Source organism: Melanotaenia boesemani, chromosome 2, assembly GCF_017639745.1.
Source record: "Melanotaenia boesemani isolate fMelBoe1 chromosome 2, fMelBoe1.pri, whole genome shotgun sequence".
Classification (NCBI taxonomy): domain Eukaryota; kingdom Metazoa; phylum Chordata; class Actinopteri; order Atheriniformes; family Melanotaeniidae; genus Melanotaenia; species Melanotaenia boesemani.
Window position 1 is genome coordinate 3,568,996 of NC_055683.1, and position 27,706 is coordinate 3,596,701.

At 41.2% G+C, this 27,706-nt stretch overlaps 2 protein-coding genes across 2 annotated transcripts in view; one reads left to right on the top strand and one right to left on the bottom strand.

Moving 5' to 3' along the window:
- On the top strand, positions 1 to 18,687 carry LOC121648270 (chromobox protein homolog 1-like). Its single transcript, XM_041998268.1, has 5 exons — positions 1 to 31; positions 13,517 to 13,766; positions 14,341 to 14,512; positions 14,768 to 14,862; positions 17,465 to 18,687. Exons 1-5 carry the CDS (start codon positions 1 to 3, stop codon positions 17,613 to 17,615), a joined length of 699 nt encoding a protein of 232 aa, XP_041854202.1. The 3' UTR covers positions 17,616 to 18,687.
- The window catches only part of LOC121630379 (endoplasmic reticulum membrane sensor NFE2L1-like), a 12,420-nt gene continuing 3,365 nt past the window's right edge, over positions 18,652 to 27,706 (bottom strand). The window contains exons 2-7 of the mRNA XM_041970654.1: positions 27,215 to 27,364; positions 25,589 to 25,984; positions 24,570 to 24,752; positions 22,153 to 22,275; positions 21,978 to 22,086; positions 18,652 to 21,780 (exon numbers count right to left, since the gene is read on the bottom strand). Coding sequence (XP_041826588.1) covers positions 20,294 to 21,780; positions 21,978 to 22,086; positions 22,153 to 22,275; positions 24,570 to 24,752; positions 25,589 to 25,870 — 2,184 coding nt within the window. The 5' untranslated portion in view covers positions 25,871 to 25,984; positions 27,215 to 27,364 and the 3' untranslated portion in view covers positions 18,652 to 20,293. The remainder of the gene's footprint in view (positions 21,781 to 21,977; positions 22,087 to 22,152; positions 22,276 to 24,569; positions 24,753 to 25,588; positions 25,985 to 27,214; positions 27,365 to 27,706) is intronic.

The window sequence follows — 27,706 nt, forward strand, 5'->3', positions numbered from 1 at the left end:
ATGGCCACACGCTGTGTTGCCTGCCCCAAGGGTATGAGTGTGTGATGGAGAGGATGAAGAGGGTCGTTGCCCTGCTGTTGAACCCACCATGCTCCTGCTCTCCTCCTCCTCCTTCTCTCCTTTGTCTGATGTAGGCAGTGTGGTGATGGCAACCTCTCTGCTCATTTCCACATCCCCCAACTCTAGAAATGGAAAGAAGGAATATTAGAATAAGTCCAGTTGGCTGCCTGGGTGTCTTCTCCAGATTTGTGAAGCTAGGCATCGGTGTGGTTTTCATTTATAAATCTCATGTACACATCAACAAAGCTGATCCCTACTCCAATCTCAAGCCATTAATGGCAGCAGCAAAAACTCACACAATCATCAATACCTGTGGGAAAAAAATCAGTTTGATTTGTTCACAATAAGAATGGTAAGAATGGATCATGTGTGCAAAACTAGCAGAGCAGGTGGGATCAGTGTGTGCATACCATTTCATAAAGTCTGATTCATCTCCAACAGAGGAAATCAGGGACCCACATGGTCCCTGTGGTGGACAGGTACACATGGATCATGGTGGTATGTGCCTTTTTATTACGGCCTGTCACGTCTTTAAAGTAATAAAAAAAATTAAAATATTAAAAAGTAAAAAATTATCCTGCACTGGAGAAGGACACCCTGTCAACTATAAATATATATATATATATATATATATATATATATTCACCCCCTCACAGTTGTCATGAAGGTAAACTTGACCTATGAATCCTAAAATGGATTTTTGTACTAGGCTTTAAACATGTTTATTTCTACTGTGAAGTTGGTCTTTTTAACATGGGAGTCTATGCGGATTTGCTCTGTTTTGGAGTCAGCCCCTAGTGGATGATGGGGGAACTGCAATTTTTTGCATTTCAGCATATGCTTCACATTTTACAGGCGGAGGTTGAGGCATAGGTGAGCATAAATGGGCCTTTGTGTGTGTGTGTGTGTGTGTGTGTGTGTGTGTGTGTGTGTGTGTGTGTGTGTGTGTACTTGCATGTGAAAATATGTGTGCAGTGTATGAATAGGGTGGACTGGGTGAGTGTACGACTCCCAGCCTGACTTTATGTCCCAGTCCAGCCTTGGGGCCTTATTTATCAAGCTTGCGTAGGAACAAAAACCGGCGTAATCCAAATATAGTCAACTTTTGGGATTTATAAAAGCCAAACTTGGTGAGAGAATGTTCCTACCTCCACAGCAACTCTGACCCAGGTGTACGCACAAAATCTGGGAAAAACGAGAAACGGCGAAACCCGCTTCTACAGACTGGTTTATACTGGGATTAAAAGCACCAGCTGCTACAGACTGGTTTATACTGGGATTAAAAACTCCAGCTGCTACAGACTGGTTTATACTGGGATTAAAAGCTTCAGCTGCTACAGACTGGTTTATACTGGGATTAAAATCTCCAGCTGCTACAGACTGGTTTATACTGGGATTAAAATCTCCAGCTGCTACAGACTGGTTTATACTGGGACTAAAAGCTTCAGCTGCTACAGACTGGTTTATACTGGGATTAAAAGCTTCAGCTGCTACAGACTGGTTTATACTGGGATTAAAATCTCCAGCTGCTACAGACTGGTTTATACTGGGATTAAAACCTCCAGCTGCTACAGACTGGTTTATACTGGGATTAAAAGCTTCAGCTGCTACAGACTGGTTTATACTGGGATTAAAACCTCCAGCTGCTACAGACTGGTTTATACTGGGATTAAAATCTCCAGCTGCTACAGACTGGTTTATACTGGAATTAAAAGCACCAGCTGCTACAGATTGGTTTATACTGGGATTAAAAGCTTCAGCTGCTACAGACTGGTTTATACTGGGATTAAAAGCTCCAGCTGCTACAGACTGGTTTATACTGGGATTAAAAGCTCCAGCTGCTACAGACTGGTTTATACTGGGATTAAAAGCTTCAGCTGCTACAGACTGGTTTATACTGGGATTAAAAGCTCCAGCTGCTACAGATTGGTTTATACTGGGATTAAAAGCTTCAGCTGCTACATACTGGTTTATACTGGGATTAAAAGCTTCAGCTGCTACAGACTGGTTTATACTGGGATTAAAAGCTTCAGCTGCTACAGACTGGTTTATACTGGGATTAAAAGCTCCAGCTGCTACAGACTGGTTTATACTGGGATTAAAATCTCCAGCTGCTACAGACTGGTTTATACTGGGATTAAAACCTCCAGCTGCTACAGACTGGTTTATACTGGGATTAAAAGCTTCAGCTGCTACAGACTGGTTTATACTGGGATTAAAATCTCCAGCTGCTACAGACTGGTTTATACTGGGATTAAAAGCTTCAGCTGCTACAGACTGGTTTATACTGGGATTAAAAGCTCCAGCTGCTACAGACTGGTTTATACTGGGATTAAAATCTCCAGCTGCTACAGACTGGTTTATACTGGGATTAAAACCTCCAGCTGCTACAGACTGGTTTATACTGGGATTAAAATCTCCAGCTGCTACAGACTGGTTTATACTGGGATTAAAATCTCCAGCTGCTACAGACTGGTTTATACTGGGATTAAAAGCTTCAGCTGCTACAGACTGGTTTATACTGGGATTAAAAGCTCCAGCTGCTACAGATTGGTTTATACTGGGATTAAAAGCTTCAGCTGCTACATACTGGTTTATACTGGGATTAAAAGCTTCAGCTGCTACATACTGGTTTATACTGGGATTAAAAGCTTCAGCTGCTACATAGTGGTTTAGATTAAAAAATTAAAATATTAAACATGGGGGGGAACAATAGCTTGGACTTTTAAAGGTTAAGGTCATCTGGTTTGTCTCATCCCACAACAGAACCACACAGAAACAAACTGTTACCTCTGCCATGGAGGACGTGGTTGGTTATCACAGTTACGGTAAACGTAGCAATTGTACAGCACTTTTCTGGTCCTGTTTGATCACTTAAAAAAACTTTAACATCACACTTAACTTGTGGTGATGACTGATGTTTCATGGAGGCTGATGTCCTCTCACCTCTGCTCAGTTTTAGTTAATATTTATTACAGAAATGACTAGAACAGCAGAAATATCTGACTTCATTTGGATTTTGAAAATGTTTTTATTAGTTTAATAACCAGGTAAGCGTGACCTTGTAAGGGAAGTGAGGAAGACCCACCGATGACTGGACAGATGGAGACCCTACTGGAGGGATTTCATCAGTGAGGCCTTTATTCCTGCACAGCTGGATGGAGGTCTCTGGAAACAAATGACATACCTCAGAACAGGCGGATTTTTATTTCTGGATCCGGGCTGGCTCTGCCCCTGAGGCCCAGCTTTGGAGTAAACAGGAATAAAAACGGATGGATGGACTAGAGAAAGAACCTCGAATGAAACCTGAGAATGTTAACCAGTCAGAATATTAATCAACTCAGTGAAAGTGTTTATATTTAGTGTAAATATATGTAAGTCATTTTTAGGTCTAAATGTGTGTCGAGGCAGTCCAGACTAACATCTTTTTTTATATTTTTTTCTTTCTTTGGAAATAAAAATACTAATTTTTATATTTTACATTTGCTCATGTAGAAAATGTCTGATTAAAAAAATTATGTCATAATGCTTAAATGTTGTTTTAGGAGGTTAAATACAATCAAAGGAAACATTATTTAACCAGGCAAAAATCCTGATTTAAAAAAATTAATGTTTATGAAGGTTCATAAAATATAAACTAAGTGATGAATTTGATAACAAATTAAATTAAGTAAAAGCAGATAATTAACTAACTATATTAAGAAGTAAAAAAGAAACAAAACAGTGATGTGTGAAGTGTAAGATAAAATCTGATAAAACAAAAAAGAAATAAATTTATTCTTTATGTGATAAGTTGAATTATTTCTAATCTAGTTTGATTTTAATAAATGACAGCTGAACTGATGGAATTCAGTTTTACTCTGGTATGAAATAAATTTAATGCTTTTTATATTTTAATATTTTTAAAGTAATCAATAAAATGAATAAATAAAAAAGATTTTTAAAAATAGAGCTCTTTTTAAGGCATTTATATTCATGTGAAGTAAATGAAATAAAAAAGATCCTGCCTGAACGTGTGATGGAGTCTGAACATTTATCCTGCAGCTTTTTTCCCTCCAGATTCACCTCCACACGTCAGCCTCACACATGTTTTATTCCCATTCGTGTGTTTCTGAGCTGTAGTGGTGATGAAGGTGGCAGTACTCATCCTCCTAACAGCTGAACTGGTTCCCAAGCGCCACCTGGTGTTTAACATCAGAACTGCAAACATAAAATGTGAAGCTGTTCATGTGTCGGTTTGACCAAACTGAGAGGTTAAAATAAGACATAAAACCTCCAAAAGACATGAAATTCTTCCTTTTGCTGTGTAACAAATACTGTGTGGAAATCTGATCTAACTTCAGTAACGTTGAGGAGCTGCTGCATGTCTGTTTTAAAATGTATCAAACTCTGCTGAATATTTCATGTCACTGTAAATAATCTTTATTAAGGCTCCTTAACTGATAACCACTGATAACATTACAGGACTTTATAAATGTTTTCAGTTCAGACTCTTAAAAGATTTTTTCTGTGGAACTAAATTTAATTAAAATAACTTTTTTTTAAATGTATTTTTTCCTCAATACTCAAAAATTTAGCAGTGAAGTCCACAAAATCTGATTATGATTCATATTATTATATGAATATATGATTATATATATTATAAATTACTTTTTTTACTTTAATGTTTACATAAAATTACTATATTATATAATTGTACATTATTAAAATAAAATATATGAATGTCATTAATATATATTACTTAAAAAGGTATTACAATATTATGATATGATATCATGCTTTTAAATATTGTTTAAGAGATATGCCCATAATTGTACAGGATAAAAAACTGTAAACAGTTTTTTATACTGTAGTTTATTTGTTTTGTTTGTTATAAAGATATTCAAAATAAAAATGTTTAAAATTAAATTAAATTAAATTAAATTAAATTAAATTAAATTAAATTAAATTAAATTAAATTAAATTAAATTAAATCAAAAGTAAAAGTAAATATATCTAAATACTTTCTGACAACTAACTGAATGATAAAATATGATGCAAAATAAATCCCTTTAAATTTATGTGTCTGATATTCTAATCTCTCATATATATATATATATATATATATATATATATATATATATATATATATATATATATATATATATATATATATTCTTTTCCTTTTTTTAACATAACATATAAACATAACACATAAATGGTGTGAAGCTGCAGCCTCTGTTATTTTCATGCATTAAAACAAACTCACATTCATCACGTGGAGTTTGCTGGACGTCAGCACACAAACACACACACAGACAGAAAGGGGAAATGCGATCCAACCCAACCACAGCTCAAAATGCGATGATCTGCTGTCCTGGACAACGTGAACTTGGAAAACATCAAGAAGAATTGATGGAGACGTTCAATGCCGCTACTTGCTATTTGGATAAAATCTGCATCTCTACTTTCAGTCCACTAGATGGTGAGATTGTTCAACTTTCCTTCAATCAGCTCTGCAGCATCTGGACTACATTCCTCAGCTTCCTCAGCATTCATTAGCTGTCATTTACTCAGGTAGTTATACCTCATATCCATATGTTTCCAATGACTGAATTATCATCTACCACGTTTAACCTAACCTATGCATTGCTGCAACATTAGTTGTTAAATCTCGTTTTGGATTACAAAGAAACCAAGAACCATTAAAAAGGTCAGTTGTGTCATTTATAGTCAGTCATTTTTTTTCTTCTTGTCAGTAATAATGTGTTTTTTTTTTTAATATAAAATAAATTTAAATCAATTTGATAAACATTTTCAGGTTTCATGATGCACAGTGTGCCAAAAGAACGAGAAGGATGTCAAGTTACTCGGCCTACATACTTGTCAAAGTACCAACACCAGCTGAACGTGGACCCTGGATCTCACACAGCTTGACTGAAACACAGGATGTGGGGAAATGGCTTGGATCCCAACCCTCTGGACTATTGTGGAAGTTTTAGTTGCTGCACAGAGAAAAATGAAATCCACACAGGAAGGAACCATCAAAAAACCTAATCCGTAGTCCCCGTTTATATACTTCACCGCACTTTAATCCTCTATTTACTGTCTTCAAAATGCTGCTGTTTTGTTAATATATTAAAATGGCTGAAATGAAATTTCTTTTGTACAAGAAATCATTTTTCCACCAGCTGCACAGCGAGTGTACACCTTAGGAGGCTGGTTCTGGTTTTGTAAATACCTGTTCAGCAGTGTCACACTTTTTCCCAAACAGAAGCACTTTTTTAAATCCTTTTCCCAGTAAAAACGAAAATTAAGTACCCACCACTGGTACTTGAAGACTAGCAGGGAGCTTAGTAAGATCGTGGCAGGCAGCTAGAGAGACTAGACTTTGGGGATGTTGTAGCTGTGTTTTGGTAGTTCTGGTTCTGGAAGTGGTTTTCGCTTACATCAGTCATGAGGTCAGTGTATTGTTAGTTTTGTGCTCCTAGCATTATGGCTCCAGTTGAGGATTTTTTTGAAGCTCGGTCAGAGGAGTTATTGGAGCACTGTTCATGGCCTCCCACTGTGTTGACTGTAGAAATGTAACCAGTAACCAATTCACTGAGCCTGACCAACTCAGCCTTACCAAACCAGCTACTGGTGCCTCACTCTGCTCCTTCCGCTCTCTAAATGAGGACGAAGTCTCTAAACTTCTAGTCAACTCAAAACCTACAACCTTTCCATTTGATCGTGTTCTCTCTGACATCCTGCAGAGCATTTTACCTACAATCAGATCTGCAGTAGACCATATTATCACCTCCTCCCTTAAATCCAGTGTCTTTCCTTCTGCCTTTAAGCAAGCTCGGGTTACCCCTCTGCTGAAGAAACCCACACTCAACCCAGCCCAGGTTGAAACTACCGGCCGGTCTCATTGCTTCCATTCATGTCTAAACTACTAGAGCGTGCCGTCTTCAGTCAGGTCTCACAGTTCCTCCAAGACAACAACCTGTTTGATCCATACCAATCTGGCTATAGGCAAGGCCGCTCTACTGAAACTGCTCTCCTGTCAGTTACTGATTCCCTACGGGTTGCCAGATCCACTGGTCATTTCACTCATTGACTACTGCAACTCCTTACTGGCTGGCCTGCCTGCATGCTCAGCTAAACCTCTGCAGATGATCCAGAATGATGCAGCACGTCTGGTCTTCAACCTAATCGCTCTCCAATGGCTTCCAGTTTCAGCACACATCAAATTCAAAGCTCTGCTTCAGGCTTACAAAACAATAACCCAAACGGCTCCGGTCTACCTTCACTCCTTAATCCAGAGCTACACTCCCTCTCCACAGTTACGCTCTGCCAGCAAAAACGCCTAGTGCTCCCACCACAACGTGGCACCACATCAGTAGCTAGACTCTTCTCCTCTGTTGTTCCCCAGCTAGCTTGTAGTGAATGTTTTTAAGGGTCACAATTGTAAATACACTCCTGTGTTTGTAACTGAATGGTTGTGGCTATAGCCTTTAGTACATGGTGAGAAAAGAGAGATGAGGGTATGCTTGATGTAAATGGAACGAGATGCGAGTAAAAAAAAACCTGAGCTACCAATACTGGAGTTGAATGTTATTTTCTTTGGTTGTGCACCTCAGTGGAAGTCAGCATTCTGCGTTCCATGAGGGTAAACCTTACACTCAAACATAATTAATAATAAAAAATACAAAATAATTTAAAAAGCAACCATAACTGAAACTACATATTCTATTTACAGATCGGAAAAGGAGTGGGAGGAAGTAAAAACTTATATTATCCCACCCCCTTTTAATAAATCAACAATGTTTAAACACTTCTCTTCCCATCAATATAATAATAATAATAATAATAATAATAATAATACCATTTATACCATCATCACCAACAATAATAGCATTTTTGATATTGTTCTAACACACATAACTGAAGACAACACCAAAACACATTAATCACAATAAATAAATAAACGGTGAACACCCAGTGATAATAAAACCCGCTCTTCATTTCTGTACCTTGTAAAAATAACTTCTTTATATTTTTTAGACTGGTTTATATGTGGACATTCCCTGAGCTTCCCCTCTAAACTGTTCCACAATTTAACCCACAAACTGAAAAACAAAGTTTTCCTTGTTGTTTGTACCTGACGTTTTCTGAAATTACCTCTAAGTTATGAGCCCCTTCCCTTCCAGTGAATCATTTTTTATGTTTTTTTATGTTTTATGTTTCCAACCATGCTTTTAATTGATCCATTTCACTAATAATTACTTTTGTTAGAATTTGTAAGTCACTGTCAGAACAAAAAAATCTTTGTCATCAGCAAATAAAACCATCTTGAATACTTTTGAAAAAAGCACCCCTGATGCCACACCCATCCAGCTTCTTGAATATGTCATGATTTATTGTGTCAAAAGCTTTTTTACATCTATGAATATTCTCACTTTTACTGTTTATTGAATTTGTGGTTTTCCTCAACCAAATCTATTAATGCCACCGATGCTGCGCCATTAGATCTAAATCCAGGCTGACTTTCAGTGAGTAATTTATATTTTTCTATTAATTTGTCCAGTTGTCCAGTTGAAAAGGTTTTCTACAATTTTGGAGAATTTGGATAGTAATGGCACACGTCTGTAGTTTGTGAACTGGTGTTTGTTCCCAGATTTGTAGGTATGACCTTTGCTGTTTTCATTTTGTTTAGAATCAAACCTGTTTGAAACAATGAGTTGCAGATGTATGTAAATGTGTTTTAAATCCCCTCAGTCTCTGTTTTGACCTCAATCATATCGATGTCATCTCAGTCAATAAATGTCTTATTTGTACATTTAGCAACCGTATCAATAATTTCTCTCTCATCCACTGCTGTCAGGAAGATTGAAATTGATTCCTGTCTATTAGATCAGATTTCTCCCCAGATGTTACTGGATCAGGTCCAACATATATTAAAGCTGTTAACTACTTCATTCATATTATACTTTCTTAATATTATTAATAATAAAATACTGAGGATAAGTCATTTTTAATTAGGGTTTAGTGTGTTTCATATACCTTTAAAGTTATTGTTGTTGTCATCTGTTGTTTGTTATAATATCCTTTCTTAGCTGTTCTTATAATACTAGTTAACCTGTTTATATATATATATATATATATATATATATATATATATATACAAAAAAAGTCATGTTTTTTCCATAAAAACTCACATTTTATTAAACAAATGGGATGCAAAATCAATAGAAAATATAGTCAAAACATTGGCAAGGTTAGAAATAATAATTTGTCCTTCAAACTTTGCTTTCATCAAAGAATCCTCCATTTGCAGAAATTACAGCCTTGCAGACCTTTGGCATTCTAGCTGTCAATTTGTTGAGGTAATCTGAGGAAATTTCACCCCATGCTTCCTGAAGGACCTCCCAGTCGGATTGGCTTGGTCGACACTTCTTCCGCACAGTGCGTTCAAGTTGTTCCCACAGCAGCTCACTAGGGTTGAGATCTGGTGACTGTGCTGGCCACTACATTATAGACAGAATACCCGCTGACTGCTTCTTCCCTAAATAGTTCTTGCATAGTTTAGAGCTATGCTTTGGGTCATTGTCTTGTTATAGGACAAAATTGGCTCAAATCAAGCGCTGTCCACAGGGTATGGCATGGCGTTTGAAAATGGAGTGATAGCCATCCTTATTCAGTATTCCTTTTACCCTGTACAAATCTCCCACTTCACCAGCACCAAAGCATCCACAGACCATCACGTTTCCTCCACCATGCTTGACAGAGGGTGTTAAGCACTGCTCCAGCATCTTTTCATTTGTTCTGCGTCTCACAAATGTTCTTCTTTGTGATCCAAACACCTCATCTGTCCATAAGACCTTTTTCCAGTCTTCCTCTGTCCAGTGTTTGTGTTCCTTTGTCCATCTTAATTGTTTCCTTTTGTTGGCTAGTCTCAGATATGGCTTTTTCTTTGCTACTCTGCCTAGAAGGCCAGCATCCAGGAGTCTCCTCCTTACTGTTGACGTAGAGACAGGTGTTTTGCGGGTACCATTTAATGAAGCTGCCAGTTGAGGACCTGTGAGGTGTCTGTTTCTCAAACTAGAGACTCTGATGTACTTGTCCTCTTGCTCAGTTTTGCACCGGGGCCGCCAACTTCTCCTCCTATTGTGGTTAGAACCAGTTTGTGCTGTTCTTCGAAGGGAGTAGTACACACCATTGTAGGATATCTTGAGTTTCTTGGCTATTTCTCTCATGGAATAGCCTTCATTTCTCAGAACAAAAATAGACTGACGAGTTTCAGTTGAAAGTTCTTTTCTTCTAGCCATTTTGAGACTCTAATTGAACACACAAATGCTGAAGCGCCAGGTACTGAACTAGCCAAAGGAAGACCAATTTTATTGCTTTTTTAATCAGTACAGCAGTTTTCAGCTGTGCTAACATGATTGCACAAAGCTTTTCAAATGATCTATTTGCCTTTTAACATGAGAAACTTGGTTTAGCTAATATGCCACTGGAACACAGGAGTGATGGTTGCTGAAAATGGGTCTCTGTGCACCTATGTAGATATTCCAATAAAAAAAAACCACGTGTTTCCAGCATAACAGTCATTTACCACATTAACAATGTCTAGATTGTATTTTTTGGTTAATTTCATGTTATATTAATTGAAGAAAATGCTGCTTTTTATTTAAAAAATCACAACATTTCTAAGTGACCCCAAACTTTTGAGCGGTAGTGTATGTATATATATATGTGTGTGTGTGTGTGTGTGTGTGTGTGTGTGTGTGTGTGTGTGTGTCTGTGTCTGTGTCTGTGTGATTTTTGTAGCATATAAACGAGTTTTCACAGAAGTTTGGGAGAAAAACAGCAGATTTGTAAAACGACCCACGACTGCTGGTCCGGTGACGTCACATCCGGTGCTGCTGTTGGCGGGCAGAACGGGGTCGGTTGTATTTGTTAACGACGCTACGGAGGCTTTTGTGTGACCGCGCTGCCTCGAACCGTGAAGGCAAAGTTGTTCCGAAAGACGCCGCGGAGTTCCGGATCCTCTGTCGCTGCTGGTTCGGTTCGGTCCCACCGTGTCCACCCGGGCCTACCGTTAGCTCGTGCAGCTCCGAAGGTTTCTCTGTGAAGGTAAGGCTTCATGTTCGCTAGCCTGGCGAGGGATAACACGCCGGCCATGTTGCCCCCTAGATCCAGGCACGAGACACCTGGTCCTTCTGCGCGCTGATGTTCTGGTTAGTTCTAGTACATTGTGTTCAGTTCGGCTAAAAACCGTAATTATCGAATCGGTTTTAGCTTTTGTGCCGTTTTTAGCTTGTAAATCTGAGCTAGTGCCTCGCACGAGACTTGCAGCGTGTGGGGGCACATGATGGGAAAACTGTGCGCCCCGTGCTGGTTTAGTTGGTTTATGGGAAGGAAACTGGATTGAATATGGAGCGTCTGGGTTTGGATGACATGAGGAAAATATGACCTTTAAGATTGTTCATATGTTACAGACCGTTGCAGTTTATCGACGCACGCGGTCATATAATCACGTGCATATTTAGTGGGGGGTGTCTGTAGGGAACCAGAACCAAACTTTGACCCGTTTTGTTTTGGATCATAGCTCTCGTTCCTGCAGCGATATACCAATGCTTTAACAGCTCCAACTCTTTGCAGGCCCGGAGAGCAGGGCTGGTGGGGGTAGGTGGGCGGGGCCAGGAGACCACCAGACCAGCTAACGTGCTGTCGCCGCCATGTTTAAAAATCCAAGCATCCCCTGAACATAAAAAAGAAAAACACGTAGAGGCTAAACCCTTTAATCCCAGTCAGCATCAGCTGTCAGGTTATGAGGTAAAATGAACGTATGAATAGATACAGCAGCATAAAGGTCGACCAGAAGGAGAAAGCAGAATTTATTACTAACAGAACTTTGTAGAAATAACACACAGATCAACAGTGACCAAACTTTTTCTCATCTGCACATCATTCTCTCAAGTCTTGACTTTCAGGAGGAAAAATATTGTTATTGAAACAAACACACAACAGAAACTATTTCCATGTTTCCACTTTTTCCTCATTTCCAGTTATTCCTGCTACTATTTACCTGCTATCCTCACTAAACCAACTCCAGCTCAGCTGCTTTGTGGCGCCACCGTGCATCAGAAACGTCTTCTTGGCTTTATTCCAGCCATAGAGGAGCATTATTTTTCTTCTTTTCACACACACATAGAACTTTCTGCTCACTGGTTGATCTTTGGCTGCTCCTGATTGGACGTTATCGTCAATCTAAGCTCTCTGATTGGTGGAAAGTCTGACAGGAAGTGGCTTCATCATCATGTCCAGGTCTAAATAGAGGTCTCTTAGCAACATGGTAGTGATGGTGATGTTTTTATGATGAAATGTGATAAATAATGCTGTTATCATGGATCATGGTGGATTTACCAGAAAGTCTCTAGACAGGATAGGGGAAAACGTTATCTCCGGTATTTATCAATCCTTTTTCGTTAATTCTGTTCAGAGACCAATTATCAATATCCACAGCCTCTTCTCACAGGAATGTTTAGGTGTCAGTTAAAGTTGGAATCAGCTGACAGTACTGATAAATGTTGGAATTCCTACAAAAAGCCACGTTTATGAACAGTTTCCTCAGCAGTGTTTTCAGCGTGTACCATAAAATTGGTTTTCCACTCATTATAACCCTTGTTGTTACATTTAAAGGTCCAATATTATACATGTTTTTTTCAAAAGTTTCATATGGATAAAACACATAAGAAGATAGCTGAGGTACTCAGGGAGATGATGAATAAAACACCTTTATTATGTCATGGCTTGTCTAATAAAAACAGGTCTATGTTGACGTGTTTCAGCAGAATACTACATTTTTACACCCAAGTAGCACTCCGTGCATTTTTTTTTTTTTTTTCTCATCGAAAATTTCGTAAGGGTGTAAGAGGTCCAACAACATTGTTTTCAATGTGTATTAATCCAAATTCAGTTTTGGTCCTTCATTGAATCCATTCCAGATGTGGCTCTAGTGAGCTCTGATGAGAACGGGCTGTTTCTGTGTCTGAACCTTTAAATGTTCGTGAGTGGTGCCTGTTCACATCCCTCTCTGGGAGAAGATCCGGCTTTCGCTGGCACCTGCTCGGTGAATTTAGAGGGTGGGCTCAGCTAGCCGGGCGGCGGGTCAATGACCGTATTCACTACCGGGAGCAGTGGTTATTTCCCTTCATAAGGTCACAAAGGGAAGATCTCAGACTCGCCTGTTCTAGCACACATTTCAGAAACTATAGCAAGTGAGAGAGGTGGCAGAATTTTCTCATGTTTGGGCCTCAAACACAGGCTATGAGGACACACGACTGTTAGAAAACCTTTAGAAAGTGAGTTTTGCATAACGTGGGACCTTTAATTGAATAAATGTAATTTTTCAGACAGAAAATCTGAATCTTTAAACGTTACTGTGACTCATTCTGCTGTTTGACTCTTTCTCCGTCTGTCCTTACAGAAGTGTCCTCTGCAGACGTCAAGCTGGCGACCGTAGCAGGAAAGAAGGGCAAGAAGGCTGAGGAGGAGGAGCAGCAGCAGCCGGAACAAGCAGCTCCTGCAGCTGCAGCGGCACCGGCAGCGCCGGCGGCACCGGCAGCACCGGCCCCCGAGGAGGAGGAAGAGGAGGAGTATGTGGTGGAAAAAGTCCTGGAACGTCGAGTGGTGAAGGGAAAAGTAGAGTTTCTGCTAAAATGGAAAGGCTTCTCAGAGTGAGTAGAAAGTTTCTAGTGATTACGTACGTTCAGATTTTGTGCCCAAAGCTAAAATAATAAAGACCTGAAGTAGTCTCTGCTCCTGTGTCGAACTCACTCAGTAATCATAATGCTGTAAGCTCTGTTTTGATTTAAAAAATAAAAAATTATTTTATGTGTGGGCGTAAAGTCATGTGACCGTCCGATGCGTCTACATGTTCTCATATTAGAGTCTAAGGTTTTTACAGAAGAGATTTTCAGCTACCAGAAAAACACGAATTTCCTGAAATGAAATGAATCAGGCTGTGAATGACACATAAAAACCCTTCAGTCAAACTTTCTAGAAATCCACACAGGATCCTGAGTGGAAAGTTGCATTTGTGTCGTCTCATCGCATGTTAGATTCTCTAAAACGTGCACACGCATGTTCACGTGAATGTCTCTAATTCACGTGCACACGCATGTTCACGTGAATGTCTCTAATTCAGGTTTTTACACTGAAGGACCTTCATGATCAAAAATCATTTAATATGAAAGCTGGAAAGGAAACTGAAGTCTGGACTTCCTGTTCCTGTCTGTCTTTGTCTCTCAGTGAGGACAACACCTGGGAACCTGAGGAGAACCTGGACTGTCCAGACCTCATCGCAGAGTTCATGCAGAAATACAAAGAGAAGGAAGAGAAGAAGAAGGAGGGCAAGAGGAAAGCAGCCAGCGAGGCCTCGGGAGACTCTGAGGAGCGAGGAAGCAAGAAGAGGAAGGAGGAGGTAGGGAAGGAAGCAGGAAAAAGACAGGAGCAGCTTGGTTCCTCAGAGGAATCTCAGGCCAATAGAAACCTGTTTAATTGGTTTTTTATTTCTAAGAACAGTGATCTCCTCAAGCAAAACAATCCAGTCCAGTTCTGATCTAAATAAAACAGATCTGTGATCCACGTCCGTCCAGATTCTCATAGCTCTTCCTAACGCAAGCTGTTCAGTAGCTGCGTGGTTTGATTTGATCGTCACGTCTGGTCTCTGTTCCAGGGTGAGAAGGCCAGAGGTTTTGGAAGAGGACTTCAGCCTGAACGGATCATTGGAGCCACAGATTCCAGTGGAGAGCTGATGTTCCTCATGAAGTGGTGGGTCCTCCCTCTGAACCTGGACTAGGGTGGGAAACCCGTCCTAGTCCAGGTTCCACATTAAGAACAATCTGGTCTCCAGTGGGTCGGACCAGGAAGATGACAGCATATTAACTGATAAATGTTTTGCTACAAAGAACATGTTCATTATCAAGATGTGGAGATCCAGCTAAATTTTACCTCAGTTACACATTTTTTTATTTGCTGTATTCTTAATTTATTATACATAAAACATTTTTAGAATGTATTGATTTTAAGTACAGTGGTCCCTACCTACCTACAACGAGGTTCACCTTTCACAGTCTCGTTGTTTCACAGATTTTTCTTAGTGCAATTTTGCATGTTTTGTTTGTTTGTTTTACAGCGCATTGTGTTCTGCATCTTGCGGTTTCATTCTATAATACTGGACTTATTTTTCTATGAAGGTTTGAACTTTGAGGGTGTTTAAACAAGAGAGAAAAGTGAGAAAATGTTTATACACTTTTCTCAGACAGGTATTAAGTGAGTGAGGGGATTTACAGCCTTAAAATATCTGTAATTGTAAAAAATAAAGCTGACTCTGGACCGGAGGAACCTCATGCAGAGGCTGCATCCAGGCCTCTTCCTCCATGTTTGGCCGTCTGATGCGGTGCGTCTGATGGAATTAGGAGAGAGCGGCTTTAATAACACAAAGAGACTTTTTCTGTCAGGAACTTAAGAATAAAGAAAAGAACTGACATTTCTCTGTCCAAACCTATGCAGATGGGCAGAAAATTGTGGATTTTTGGATGGAAAACTGCTCCCAAAAGACAACGGGAAGCATAAATCAGGCTTTCTTTTGCCTCTGGTTCGGTGATAGTGAGATGAAACTTAGTTGTGGAATCTGTTAGATGTGAGTTTTCAGGAGAGGTTCGTTTGTTCGTGTTCATGCCGTGGACATGGAAGACGTAATTTAGGTTTACATATGTTTTCAGACGCAGGTTGAACACCCCTGATTCAGTGTTTGTAAACCAAAGTTTACTGCATTTTCTTTATGCAGCAGTAGGCCTGCTTTTACAGGAAAAAGACATTTTGCACGGAACAATGCAATTAATTGTGATTAAAAATTGTCCAGCACTAATAAGTCATTTATGGAATGAATTATTATTTAAAAGCGGTTACCGAACGCGCGTGATGACCAGCTCCAGACATCTGTCATTTCTCTGTTCTGACGGCGGGACATGGAGACGCATGATGGAAAGATGAGCCACACTCCACTTTTCTTGTATTCTGTTTTGTTTTTGTTTTTTTTACTCTTCCTGCGTTCTGCACCAACATGGCTGCTCTAGAGGATCTCTGCTCGTCTCTGTTTGTGCAGCAGCTGCTTCCTCCCTCTCCTCATGTTGTTCCGTGAATCATGACGGCTGTCGCTGATCAGCTGATCGGCTTTTCTCTTTTGTTGCGTGTGTTTATGGATCAGCTGAGAAGAGGGAAACTAGCGGTTCATGGTTCACATCGTCGCATATTTACCCCAAAGTGATGTTGTTGGCAGGACCTTCTCTAACACAGTAGCTGCTGGTGGTAGACAAGGTTTATACTTCAGCTATGCAACTGATTGATCATCTAATGTAAAAAAGTGAAGAAAAACTAGTAAAACAAGCAGCTAATGATGTGTTTTATCAGCAGGTGTTTACTTTGGGTGAAGCTGCTGTAGGACTTTTATCACAGCTGCACAAACACTCACACTTCAATGATAAAAGAAAAAGCTGTTTTTATCCAGATAATCAGTTTTATCAGAGTTTCTTCATCATTGTCGGCTGTTTAACTTCAGTCGTCACATCTGCTGGTTTTAGGACAGAAATTATCACCATGGAGATGGTTCGGTGAGATGATGATATATGAATTCTGAATTATGATCTAGAACATGGTAGAGAGGATTTGAGAACAACATATAGAAGTACATTACATGCTGCGTTTACTGACCCTTGGACATCTCGCGTTTCACCAAGAGAAGCTCACTTAACAGTAAATATTTGTAGCATCGGCTCGTTCTGGTGATGATACAGTAAAAACGGGCAGAGTTGCGATTAATCTTTTTTTTTTTTTTTTTTTTTTTTAAATAATTTGACAGCCCTAATAAATGTATGTAAAACGTGTGAGTGGTTATTTTTGTAGTGTGTGTGTGTGTGTGTTCCATACACACGTGTTTTGTTTAATTTGGTATATATATTTAATATTGTGTGGGCGTTAGTGTCCTTTATTGTTCAGCAAGTAGAGAGATGGCGCCCACAACACCAACAAAAGTTATTTTCCTCGTCTTTCCATCTGTGTTTTTTTTTGCTCCTGATGTGCAACATTTCTTTGACGGTTTAGCCATAAAACTCTGGTCTGTTGCCACTGACCGAATTACCAACAGAAACGGCTGTTAAAATTTCCCCATTCCAATCAATGTAATCTGGTGGGCCACGAATCATTGACGGTGGGCCAGTTTTGGCCCGCGGGCCGCCATTTGCTGGCTGCTGCATTACAGATTAGTTACTTGTATTAAAGTTTCAGTTACCTTTAATAGAATATTAGAATTATGTAGAGTGTCAGAATATAATATGGTTCTGGATCTTGACTCTTTTTCTCTTTAACCCAACAGGAAGAACTCGGATGAGGCGGACCTCGTCCCGGCCAAGGAAGCCAACGTTAAATGTCCCCAGGTGGTGATCTCGTTCTATGAGGAGCGTCTCACGTGGCATTCCTACCCCACGGAAGACGAGGAAAAGAAAGAGGAGGACAAAAAGGACTAGATGATGAGCTAAAAGGAAGAAGTGTGGAGGTGCAGGGCAGGAAATCAGTCAGCTGTTTGTGCAGCTGACGTAAGAAAGCTGTTTTCCTGCCCTGCAAGTCCTCAGAAGACGTTCCCGCATGTACGTTGATTAAAACCTTGTTCTGGTTCTGGTGCCTTTAGTTCAGACCGAGAGAAGTTTGTTTCCTCTTCCTGTCACGATCCTCATTCAGACGTGCCTGTTCTCTGAAGCTGACGGCGTCGTGATGGCGGCCGGGGCAGGAAGACGTCTCAGACTTCAACGTCCTCCGGTGGGAACGTCTTTTGAGGGAACGTTGAGGTGTTTCCGGAGGACAGAAACCCTCCGTGTCTCTTTCAGTATCCATTTTATGTGCCACCTGGTTTCTCACTGTAACTCTACATTTCTGCACATTTCACGCTGATGTGGACGAGAAGAGGTCGCAGCAGATGACATCACCACCAGCTGCTGGCCTGACGTCCTTATATGGTCGCAGGAGGAAATATTCTGATTGATGGAGCCAGATTTGATGAATCAGATGAGCGTGTTTAAAGGTGTTTCTGGAGTTTCAGAAAATCTGTTTCTCCACTTTTATTAAGGAACGGGAAGATCGTGGATTTAATCTGGAAATGTTTCCAAATCCCACCAGAGTCTCCTGCTGAACAAGTATCTGGTCAGGCTGGTGAAGCAGCAGCAGGTGGTGGTGGTGGTGGTACCTCCATGATTAAAGCTGTAGAATAAACTTCCACCTCCTGGTTTTAGTCTCTCCCTCTCGGCCTCGCGTGTCTTCTTGGCTGTATTATTTCTGCTTTCACCGCCGTGTTGACGCACTGAGCATGTGCAGACGGGATGGGGGCGAAGACTTGGTCTTCCTCCTTTTTTGCACATGCTCAGTGTTAGCGTGACCCTGGCTGTGTTTGTTTAGACTGTATTAAAGTTAGCATTGTAGCTTCCTGTCAGCAGATCTGGATCAGCCCGGATTAGTTCTGGTCTTTGTTTAGATTAAACCAGTTTATTCTGGTTCTCATGAAATCTGTCGAATGTTTTTAAATCTTTTAATTTCACACTGAGACCTTAAAAAAACTGTTTTAGACCTTCAGCTTTAAATCTGCTTCAGTTCTTCCTCCGAGACCCAGACCAGTCTGGTCCTCTGAGACCAGAGAAGTCTGATCCTCCAGGTCCAGATCAAGTCTGGTTCTTGGTTCTGGTCCAGGTCTGAACCAGGTCTGCACAACCTAGTCTAGGACTGAACCAGGACCTCAGCATCTGGTCCAGGTCTGCTGCTAGTTTTTGTATCTCCTGTTTTCTGGGCGTAGCCTTTAGTTTGTGTTGCTGCATGTTTGTTGATCTTTTAATGGTCAGATTTAGTAAATGTTCCTGGATTCCTAAAGTCTGCTTCCGTGACTCAGTTCTTCCAGATGATCCTCCTCCAGAAAGAGAAAAACATATATGTTAGACGCTGAAACGTGCACTCACATGTTCACATGATCATCTCTGGTTCAGGTCACCGAAGGATCTTCATGATCCAAAGATTTTAAGATAAAATTAATAACTATAGATTTTGTTCTGTTCACAGGTCATGTGAGACATTTACTCTGAAAATCCCGGGTTATTCCCACCACTCCTGCAGCAGTTCCGACCTTTCTGGATTTAATGTGGACATTTCAAACAGACAGCAGGAAGTAAAAAGATAAATAAATGGCTCCTTCAGTCTGAAAATTCGCATTTTCAGCTGGAAGCTCCTTCTCTTCACATGGAAGAAGTAAAACCTAATAATCCAGTCTAGTCCTGCAGAAGGATCCCTCCTCAGAGTCCTCCGGTTCCTGCAGAGCTCCAGCTCAGATGTGAAGTCGGGAATGACTGTTGAGTTCATGATGTCATCCAACATGGAGGCAGTCATGGGGTTCCTTCAGGACTTGGAGTCTCTGGACAGTTTTTTCTGTTTCAGGCCTTCAGTCAGCAGGTTTCCATCAGATTTTCAGCTCAGATCTAATTTCTTTTTGTCTGACATTACCGTGACGTAGTCGTCCTCAGAAGGGTCAGGTGATGTTACTGTGACAAGTCTTGTCAGCTGTTTTATCAGGAACTGCCACACCCCCTGCTGGCTGGCCCCCTGCGTAGGACGGCGTCCTCTTCATCCTTCTGTCTTCATCGCTGTTCTTCCTTCAGTCACTTAGTTACTGATTAAACAGCTTCTATCATTTCTTTGGAATTTGCACACAGTCAGGAACAGTTTATTCCTTCAGGAAATTTTCCTCTTTCAGGAACGTTGCCTTCCTTCAGGAACGTTGCCTTCCTTCAGGAACTTTTCCTTCCTTCGGGAACATTTTCTTCCTTCGCGAACATTTCCCTCCTTCAGGAATGTTTCCTTCCTTCAGAAGCGTTTACTCCGTCAGGAATGTTTCCTTCCTTCAGGAACGTTCATTAGGTGCACCGTTGCCCTGAAATTAAACATGTTCTTGAAATCATGGATGTTCCAATCACTCCGTATTTTGTTAGATTAAAAATTCCACATATCAATCTAGAAGGATGTCAGATCTTAGAAACTGAACCAAACACCATCGCAGCCTTCCAGTTTCTGTCCCGTAACCATAGAAACAGTCCTGCTTCCTTGCAGACGTTGGCGGTGCTAGCTGCCGGTTTGGTGAGTCAGTGTCTGTATTCTTCCGGTTTTCCAGGTTTTAATCCTTGTGTCTGGGTTTCTTGCTGTCTTTATCTGCCATCTGCGCTGCATCACCATCACTCGATCCAAAATGGAGGATGTACTCTGTGGCGTTCAGTGGCTTCCCTTCCTTATCCCTAAGCTTGGAGAAGATTTCCTGGGACAGCATTCCAAACCTGCTCTTCATCTCCTGCAGATTCCTGAGAGCTTCCCTTCTCTCTCGGAGGAGTTGAGAACGGTGTCGCCTCAGACCCGACACTTCGTCCTCCAACCCCTGCAGCACGTCTTGTTTTCTCTTCCGGCAGTTCTGAGCAGCGATCTTGTTCTTCCCGCGCCGCCGGATGTCCCTGATGAGGGTAAGCTGTTCCTCGTTCAGCTGGAATCTGCTCAGCAGATCATTAAATTCCTCCACCGGCATGCTAACAATCCGCTGGTTGGAGAACGGGACTCTGAGGGCTCGGGCTCGCTGCTCATCCCGGCTCCAGAATTTGGTCCCAGTGATGTGACTGGAGAAGGAGCGCTGGGATTTGGTCCTTCTGGGAAGCATCTTGGAAAGTGAAGTGGTGGATGACCAGTCCTGGTTGTACGTGTGATCATGACTGACATGTTCCTGCCAGGAAAGTCTGTGGAACAGTTCATGATTCCCACTTATCCTTACTGGAAAGAGATTTTTCACATCTCCGGAACACCCTCCAACTGCTCCCAACTCCTCCAGATTTTCCTCCACTTCCATCTCTGAACCAAAGCTGTCCTCAGCATCTTCATCCTCATTTTCTGAGAAGAGACTTCCCGCAGCTGACCCACACCATGGAGAGGACGATGATGAAGATGAGCCATTAGAAACACATGAAGAAGAAACAGGACTGTGACTGAAGTCCAGGGAGAGACCAGAGTCCGATTCCATCTCATCCTCACTGTCTAGGGCAGGGGAAGGGGAAAAGGTTCGAAAACTCTCGGTGTGTGTCGGGAAGCTGGTTGAATCGTCCTCTGGGCTTCCTGGATGGTTCTGATCTTCCCTGCCAGTCTCTGGCTGGTTTCCTGCGTGGTAATCGCAGCCTTCCTCCTCCAACCCGGCAGCCATCTCCAGATCAAATCCTGCTTCCAGGACTGGGTCCCACATTCTCACAGCATCCAAGATGGAAGCATCCTCTAAGAGGTCACCAAGTGGGCTACAGAGACCATCTACACCCTCTTCATCCAACAGAAAGGCATCAGAAGGTCCCAGAAGGTCCTGGCTCAGATAATTCCCTTCTAAGGTTGTGATGAAACTGGGAGTCACCAGGTCAAAAGAAGGAAAGTTAACACCAGCTTCAGAGAGGCTCTCAGGTTCTAGCATTCCCTTAAAATCTGGAGATGATGGATCCATGTTGACTAGGTTGTCTTCTGGATTCAGACCCATGAAGAAGTCCTCTGCAGGCAGATCTCCGTGGTTGTCCAGCTCCGAGCTGGGAGTGAGAGAAAGCAGAACCAGGCCCAGATCCGACTGGTTTCCAGTTCCCAGCAAGTCTGCACACAAAGAGAAAGATGTTAGGAACGAGCGGATGCAGCAGAGTTCTAAAAAGATCTGATAAGAAGTGTGGAAACGTTTATTCCAGGAATGTCAAACTCATTTTATCTCAGGTTCCACATTCAGCTCAGTCTGGTCTCCAGTGGACCAGACCAGTAAAAAAAACAGTGAGATGATGGTCGTGGTTCCGCTTTACCGTGCTGAGAAGCCATCCCTGTGAGAAGGTTCTGTTGGTCCAGCTGCTGGATCACATTCCCATCAGATCCAACAGCATTTAGATTCCCGTCTGGTCTGGAATCCAAGTTCTGACAATGAAACATTCATCAGTTCCATGTTAAACTGCTCAGTTTTCTCATCAGTCCATCACTCACCTCAGGCTCCAGGATTGCCAGCAGATCTTGCCATTGGTCTTCCAGATCCAGGTCCATGGAGGGCCCATCAGGAACAACACTAGGGCTCTCAGAGTCCACATATCTACCAGCAGCATCCCCCAGCTGTGGGAGGAGAAAGAAGTGAGTCCAGCTTAGTAAAGACTGAAGGACCAGGGATAAGCTCAGGGAGCTCCAGGATAGACCAGCAGAGGCCCGGAGAGACCAACATAAACCAGGAGAGACCAGCAGGGACCAGAACAATGTGCTAGAATGGACCAACATACTCCAGAATTTCATCTACACCAGTACCTGTTTATACGGCAGACAGACCACATACTGCTGGTGTTACCTTTACATCTTGTTTACAAACACGCCTCATTGTGTGTGTGTGTGTGTGTGTGTGTGTGTGTGTGTGTGTGTGTGTGTGTGTGTGTGTGTGTGTGTGTGTGTGTGTGTGTGTGTGTGTTAGTAGTAAACGGGATTGCAAAACTCCATGATGTAAATCTGTGTTGGTGTGATATGGCTTCTGATCAGGTTTCAAAACAACGGGTCAGAAGTCCGAGGACGTACTGTTGGAAGCTTGGTGTGTTCTAAGGGATCATGTTTACTATCTATTTTAAAACCCTGCAGTAAGTTGGATGAAGGCAGCAGGGCAGCATGTTTTCAGATCTCCATGTTTCCACATCAGGGGCAATAATCTGTTTACAGATATCACGTTAACCATCCCGCTGATGTATATGATTATACTCTCCTCTAATCTTTTTCCCAACTAACTATCCCACTGATTTTATGAAGATGCTAACGTGTCTTCTCCTCTAACGTTCTTCCTAATCCTAAGGATTAGGAAGAACGTTAGAGGAGAAGACACATTAGCATATTCATATAATCTTTATATAAATTAGTGGGTTAGCTGGAAAGAACGTTAGGCTAATGAAAACGCCAGCAGTTCAGCCGGTGATGAATTAATCACATTGTTTCAGTGGTGAGTAATATGATATTTTAGGACCAAGCTAAGCTAGCTGATGGAGAAGAGAGCCTCTGGACCATAATGAATCTGGAACATTAACAGCTGCTTTTCATCAGAAAGTTTCCTCTGATGCAGCCTTTCTGACTGTAATGTTCATCTGTAGGTTGCTCCCTCCTGCAGGATGGAGTGTTTACTTCAAGGTGTTTCTGCCCAGCAGGGTGTTTCCTTTATGCAGGATTACACCTGAAATAGCTGCGTTGCTTCATCTCTGGTCACATGGTGTGTAGTGAGGTGAGGTTTCCATCTGACTCCACCTCTTACTAATTCTCTCATGATGTTACATAAAACACAAATCTAAGGCTATTTTACACCTAAATGGTAAATGGACTTGTACTTATATAGCTCTTTTTCAGTCAGTTTGACCACTCAATGCGCTTTACACTACTTATCACATTCACACCCCGATAGGCACATCGGGAGGCAACGTGGGGTTAAGTGTCTTGCCCAAGGACACTTCGGCATGTAGTCAGTGGAAGCCTGGAATCGATCTGGTCGAAAGACGACTGCTCTTCCTCCTGAGCTACAGCCTCCACCGAAGATCATAGAAAGTGTTCAGTAATGAAAAGCTGAAGTTCTAGATCATTCCGGTAGATTCTCACAAACACATTTTACTGATTTAAAATCAGACTGACTTTCCCAAACTTGATCATGACAGCCATCTATGGGTAAAAGGTTTCCAATCCAGCTGTAAAATGTATCATAAAAACAGATCATGATCACTACTATGTTGCTAAGAGACCTTTGTTTTGACCCGGAAGCCACTTCCTGTCAAACTTTCCACCAATCAGAGAGCTTAGATTGACGGTTATGTCCAATCAGGAGCAGCCAAAGACCAACCAGTGAGCAGAAAGTTCTATAAGTGTCTGACAAGAAAAATAATCCTCTATGGCTGAGCAGATCATCTCAGGGGGTTATTATACGAACAAAGATCAGCAATGATTGCTGATTTGAGATAAATATAACCCGTTAACCTTCGTACCTTCACTGACTCACACATTTACAAACTTGTTTTATTTCTCCATCCAACTGGAAACCAGTTGAAGGATGTATGCCGGCTCCAACTTTTTAACCCTGATGCAGGTTCAACAGACTTTTACACTTGAATCTTTTTTCATGGGAACAAACCAGACCCTCACCTCTGCTCCTCAACCTGCACATGCACTTTCCTTCCAGGTGTGGCTCCATTTAAAAGAAAGTAAACAGACAGTAGAATATCTATTCTTACAACAAAAACAAAAAATTTCACCACTCGTTTACTGTTTCTGCTGAGGTTGTTAGACATAATGCCAAGTTGGTTTAGTCAAGCAAGTTCCTTGGAAAATTCAGGCACAAATAAAAAACTAAAACACAGAAAAACCAACATACTCCCAGTGAAGTGAAGGTGTCATACCTCTTCATCTTCTCCATCCTCGTCTTCCTCCAGGTTAGCTTGGGGCTCCACAGTTGGGGACGTGTGGTCGCTCCTTCCCTGAGGAGGAGCTCCCTCCATCAGGGAGAACTGATGTTGACGTCCCAGGGGGAAAGGATGTGGTTCTCTCTGGACCAGCCATGTCTCTACCTCTGCATGGGGAACCTGTAAAAAACAGAAAGGTTGAAATTCTGCAGAGATTTGTTAATAGGAGCAGTTTCATGACTGCATAAAGCTGCAGAGCAGCTAATGCCAGTTAGTATAAAGAGTGTGAGGGAAACACGACTTCATCAAATCCTTTATCACTGTGTGGATTATGAACATTATAAACGTCTCAAAGAACTTATGAGAGAACTCTGATACCTCCCTTATATGATCAGCTATTGCTTCTTAGCTTAGCTTAGCTTAGCTTAGCTTAGCTTAGCTTAGCTAACACAAGGACTAAAAAGTGAGGGAAACATCCAGCTGAGCTTGTTCCAGAAAACTATGACTCCTAGCAGCTGTAATCTTATTTCTTCTGGTTTAAAAATTTTCTGATCTTTTTATATTTTTGCAGTTTTCTGTAAAGACCAAAGCTACTCAAGTTATTAAACTTGAAAGGAATTAGTAGCCCTGTTTTTTCAAGATTAAATAACATCCAAACAGATGAGTTAGAAAAAAGTTACCCCCTCACAGTTGTCATGAAGGTAAACTTGACCTGTTAATCCAAAATGGATTTTTGTACCAGGCTTTAAACATGTTTATTTCTGCTGTGAACTTGGTCTTTTTAACGTGGGAGTCTGTGGGGATTTGCTCTGTTTTGGAGCCCCTAGTGGACGAGCTGCTGATGAACTGCAACTTTTTTTAACTTCCGCACAGGCTTCACATTTTACAGGCGGAGGTTGCCACTTGGTACAAAGATATAAATGGTATTAAACCTGACATTTATTAAAGAGTGTTCATTAAATCTAGAGAAATGAGAAAGCTGTTATTGTCCATCAGGACAAACCTTGTGTTCTCACCTGTAGCCTGTCCAGAGAGCGGACCCAGTCTAACAGCCTTTGTGCTGTGAAGAACCGGTCCAGGTCCACACTCTTGGGGTTCAGACTGTGGCCATCCTCTAGGCGGTTGCGGAGGTTGTGGAACTGGGTCTGGGTCAGTGCTGAGGTCGGACCCTGAATCATGTCATACCAGGAACGAGGCAGGTAAGAATCCAGTCCCACGTCCAGCTTGATTCCACACAGACTCAGCAGGATGGCCATCTGGATCAGGCCCTCTGAGAGGTACTTCTTCTGGTACAGCATGGTCTTCAGTGGATCAGAACCAGAACTGAGAGTCTGTTCACCACCACTCTGATGCTTCCTTCGTTTGATCCCCAGAACCTCCTTCAGCACAAATCTGTAAGATGACTTCTGATGCTGAAAAACATTCAGGGAAGTTTGATGATTCTTTCTGCTTTGGCTGAACTTTGCTAAATATATTAGCCTAATATGTTGATATTTACATTCATTTCTTGGTGTTATAATCTGAGAAGTCTGATATCTTCAGTGATTTTCTTTTGAATAGAGAACATGAGTGTGTCTGCAGCTGATCTGCCGGCATGGTCAGACCAGACGGGTTTACGGTGGGAGTGAGGAGATAACTGGAGGTCTTATCACCGTCTGTAACTTTGACCTATTTCTGGAAGATGTTTGGTAACTCCCCGCCTGCTCCACACCACTCGCATTACTCTCTGCACCCACATGATGAAACATGTTTGTCTGGGAAAGCCTCTACGGTCCATCACAACCTGTTTACAGACACTACAGTAAGACAGCTGACTGTAAGAGGAGATGAAAACTTTCCAGCTTCTCTTCTCCCACATACATGTAGAAACCTAAATATATCACCTGGTTACATGTCAGAGTCTGCAGCTCAGCGAGGCCACAGGACGAATTTATTCAGTTAAAAAGTCTGCCAATAAAACAGGCCTTTCAACCTTTAAACCAACTTTAGAAATTCCTCCACTGTTTATTTTTTTAGTTTTAGATTTTTTTTTAATTTTTTGGTTATGTTTTTAGTTTTATTGTTATATTACTGTTACATGAAGCTTCATGAAACATAATCTAACCAGGGTTCTGGGGGTAGTTTAATCAGGTTTCTCAAAATAAACAGTAATAATGAAAGGAATAAAATCATTATCTGTTTTTATTTATGTTCTGGAGAACTCGGGTAATGATCCAGACTGAGGACCTCCACATAAAGTGCTGTTACAGTGGAACAGGGTCACAGATACATTTTCATTATTGATCAGTTATTTCCTTTATTAACTAGTTTATGAATGGATAAAAGTTTCTGACCTCATTTTAATCCCAATCTCTTAAATCTGTTTTGGTTTTAATTGCTGTTGTTTGTGATGTTGCGTGTTTTCATTAAAAATGTCTGGTGACGAACTTCCTGTTTTTCTTACTTTTTAATGATATAAACCTGGAAACGGATGTTTTTAAAGGCTGCAGCTGAGTTTAATTTTTTAGAAAAAAATGTTTAAGCCTCAGAAAATAAGTTCATTTCAAACTAAATGATCAAGTCTGCTAAATTAAACACAGTCAGAAGTTAAGAGAAAACTACAGAAAAGAGCAGAAAGTTCCAGAGAGAAACTCTGATCTCACCGGATGAGCGGCTGCGTGTCCGTGTCCTCCTGCTTTCTGTTCTGGAGGCTGTTTGGAAAGTGGGAGGATTTTAAAGCAGCACCGAGATGACGATGAACAGCTTCTCTCCGGGGAGGAGCCTCAGTCATCTGGTGGGAAACAGCGCCTCTGCTGGGGTACAGCAGAATTACACCTGACTTCAGGAAAATGAAGGAAGTGGGTCACAGATGATGTGATGTTTACTGGCAGGTTCATTTTCAGACCTTTAATTAAATCTTTATCTTTAACTGTTGGTGAATCCCGCTCACATTATTCCACGTATGCTGCAATTAGTCAAACTCTGAGCTCTAAATGAACGTTTCTGATTGTTCCTGAAGGTAGCAGCTAATTAGAATTTACACTAACCACAATGGTAAAGACATTTATTCAGATTCTATGTGTTTTATTTAATCATATGTTTCTTTGCTTGGCTTCTGCAGATGTACTTTTTCATAAAAAAAAAAACAATACCAA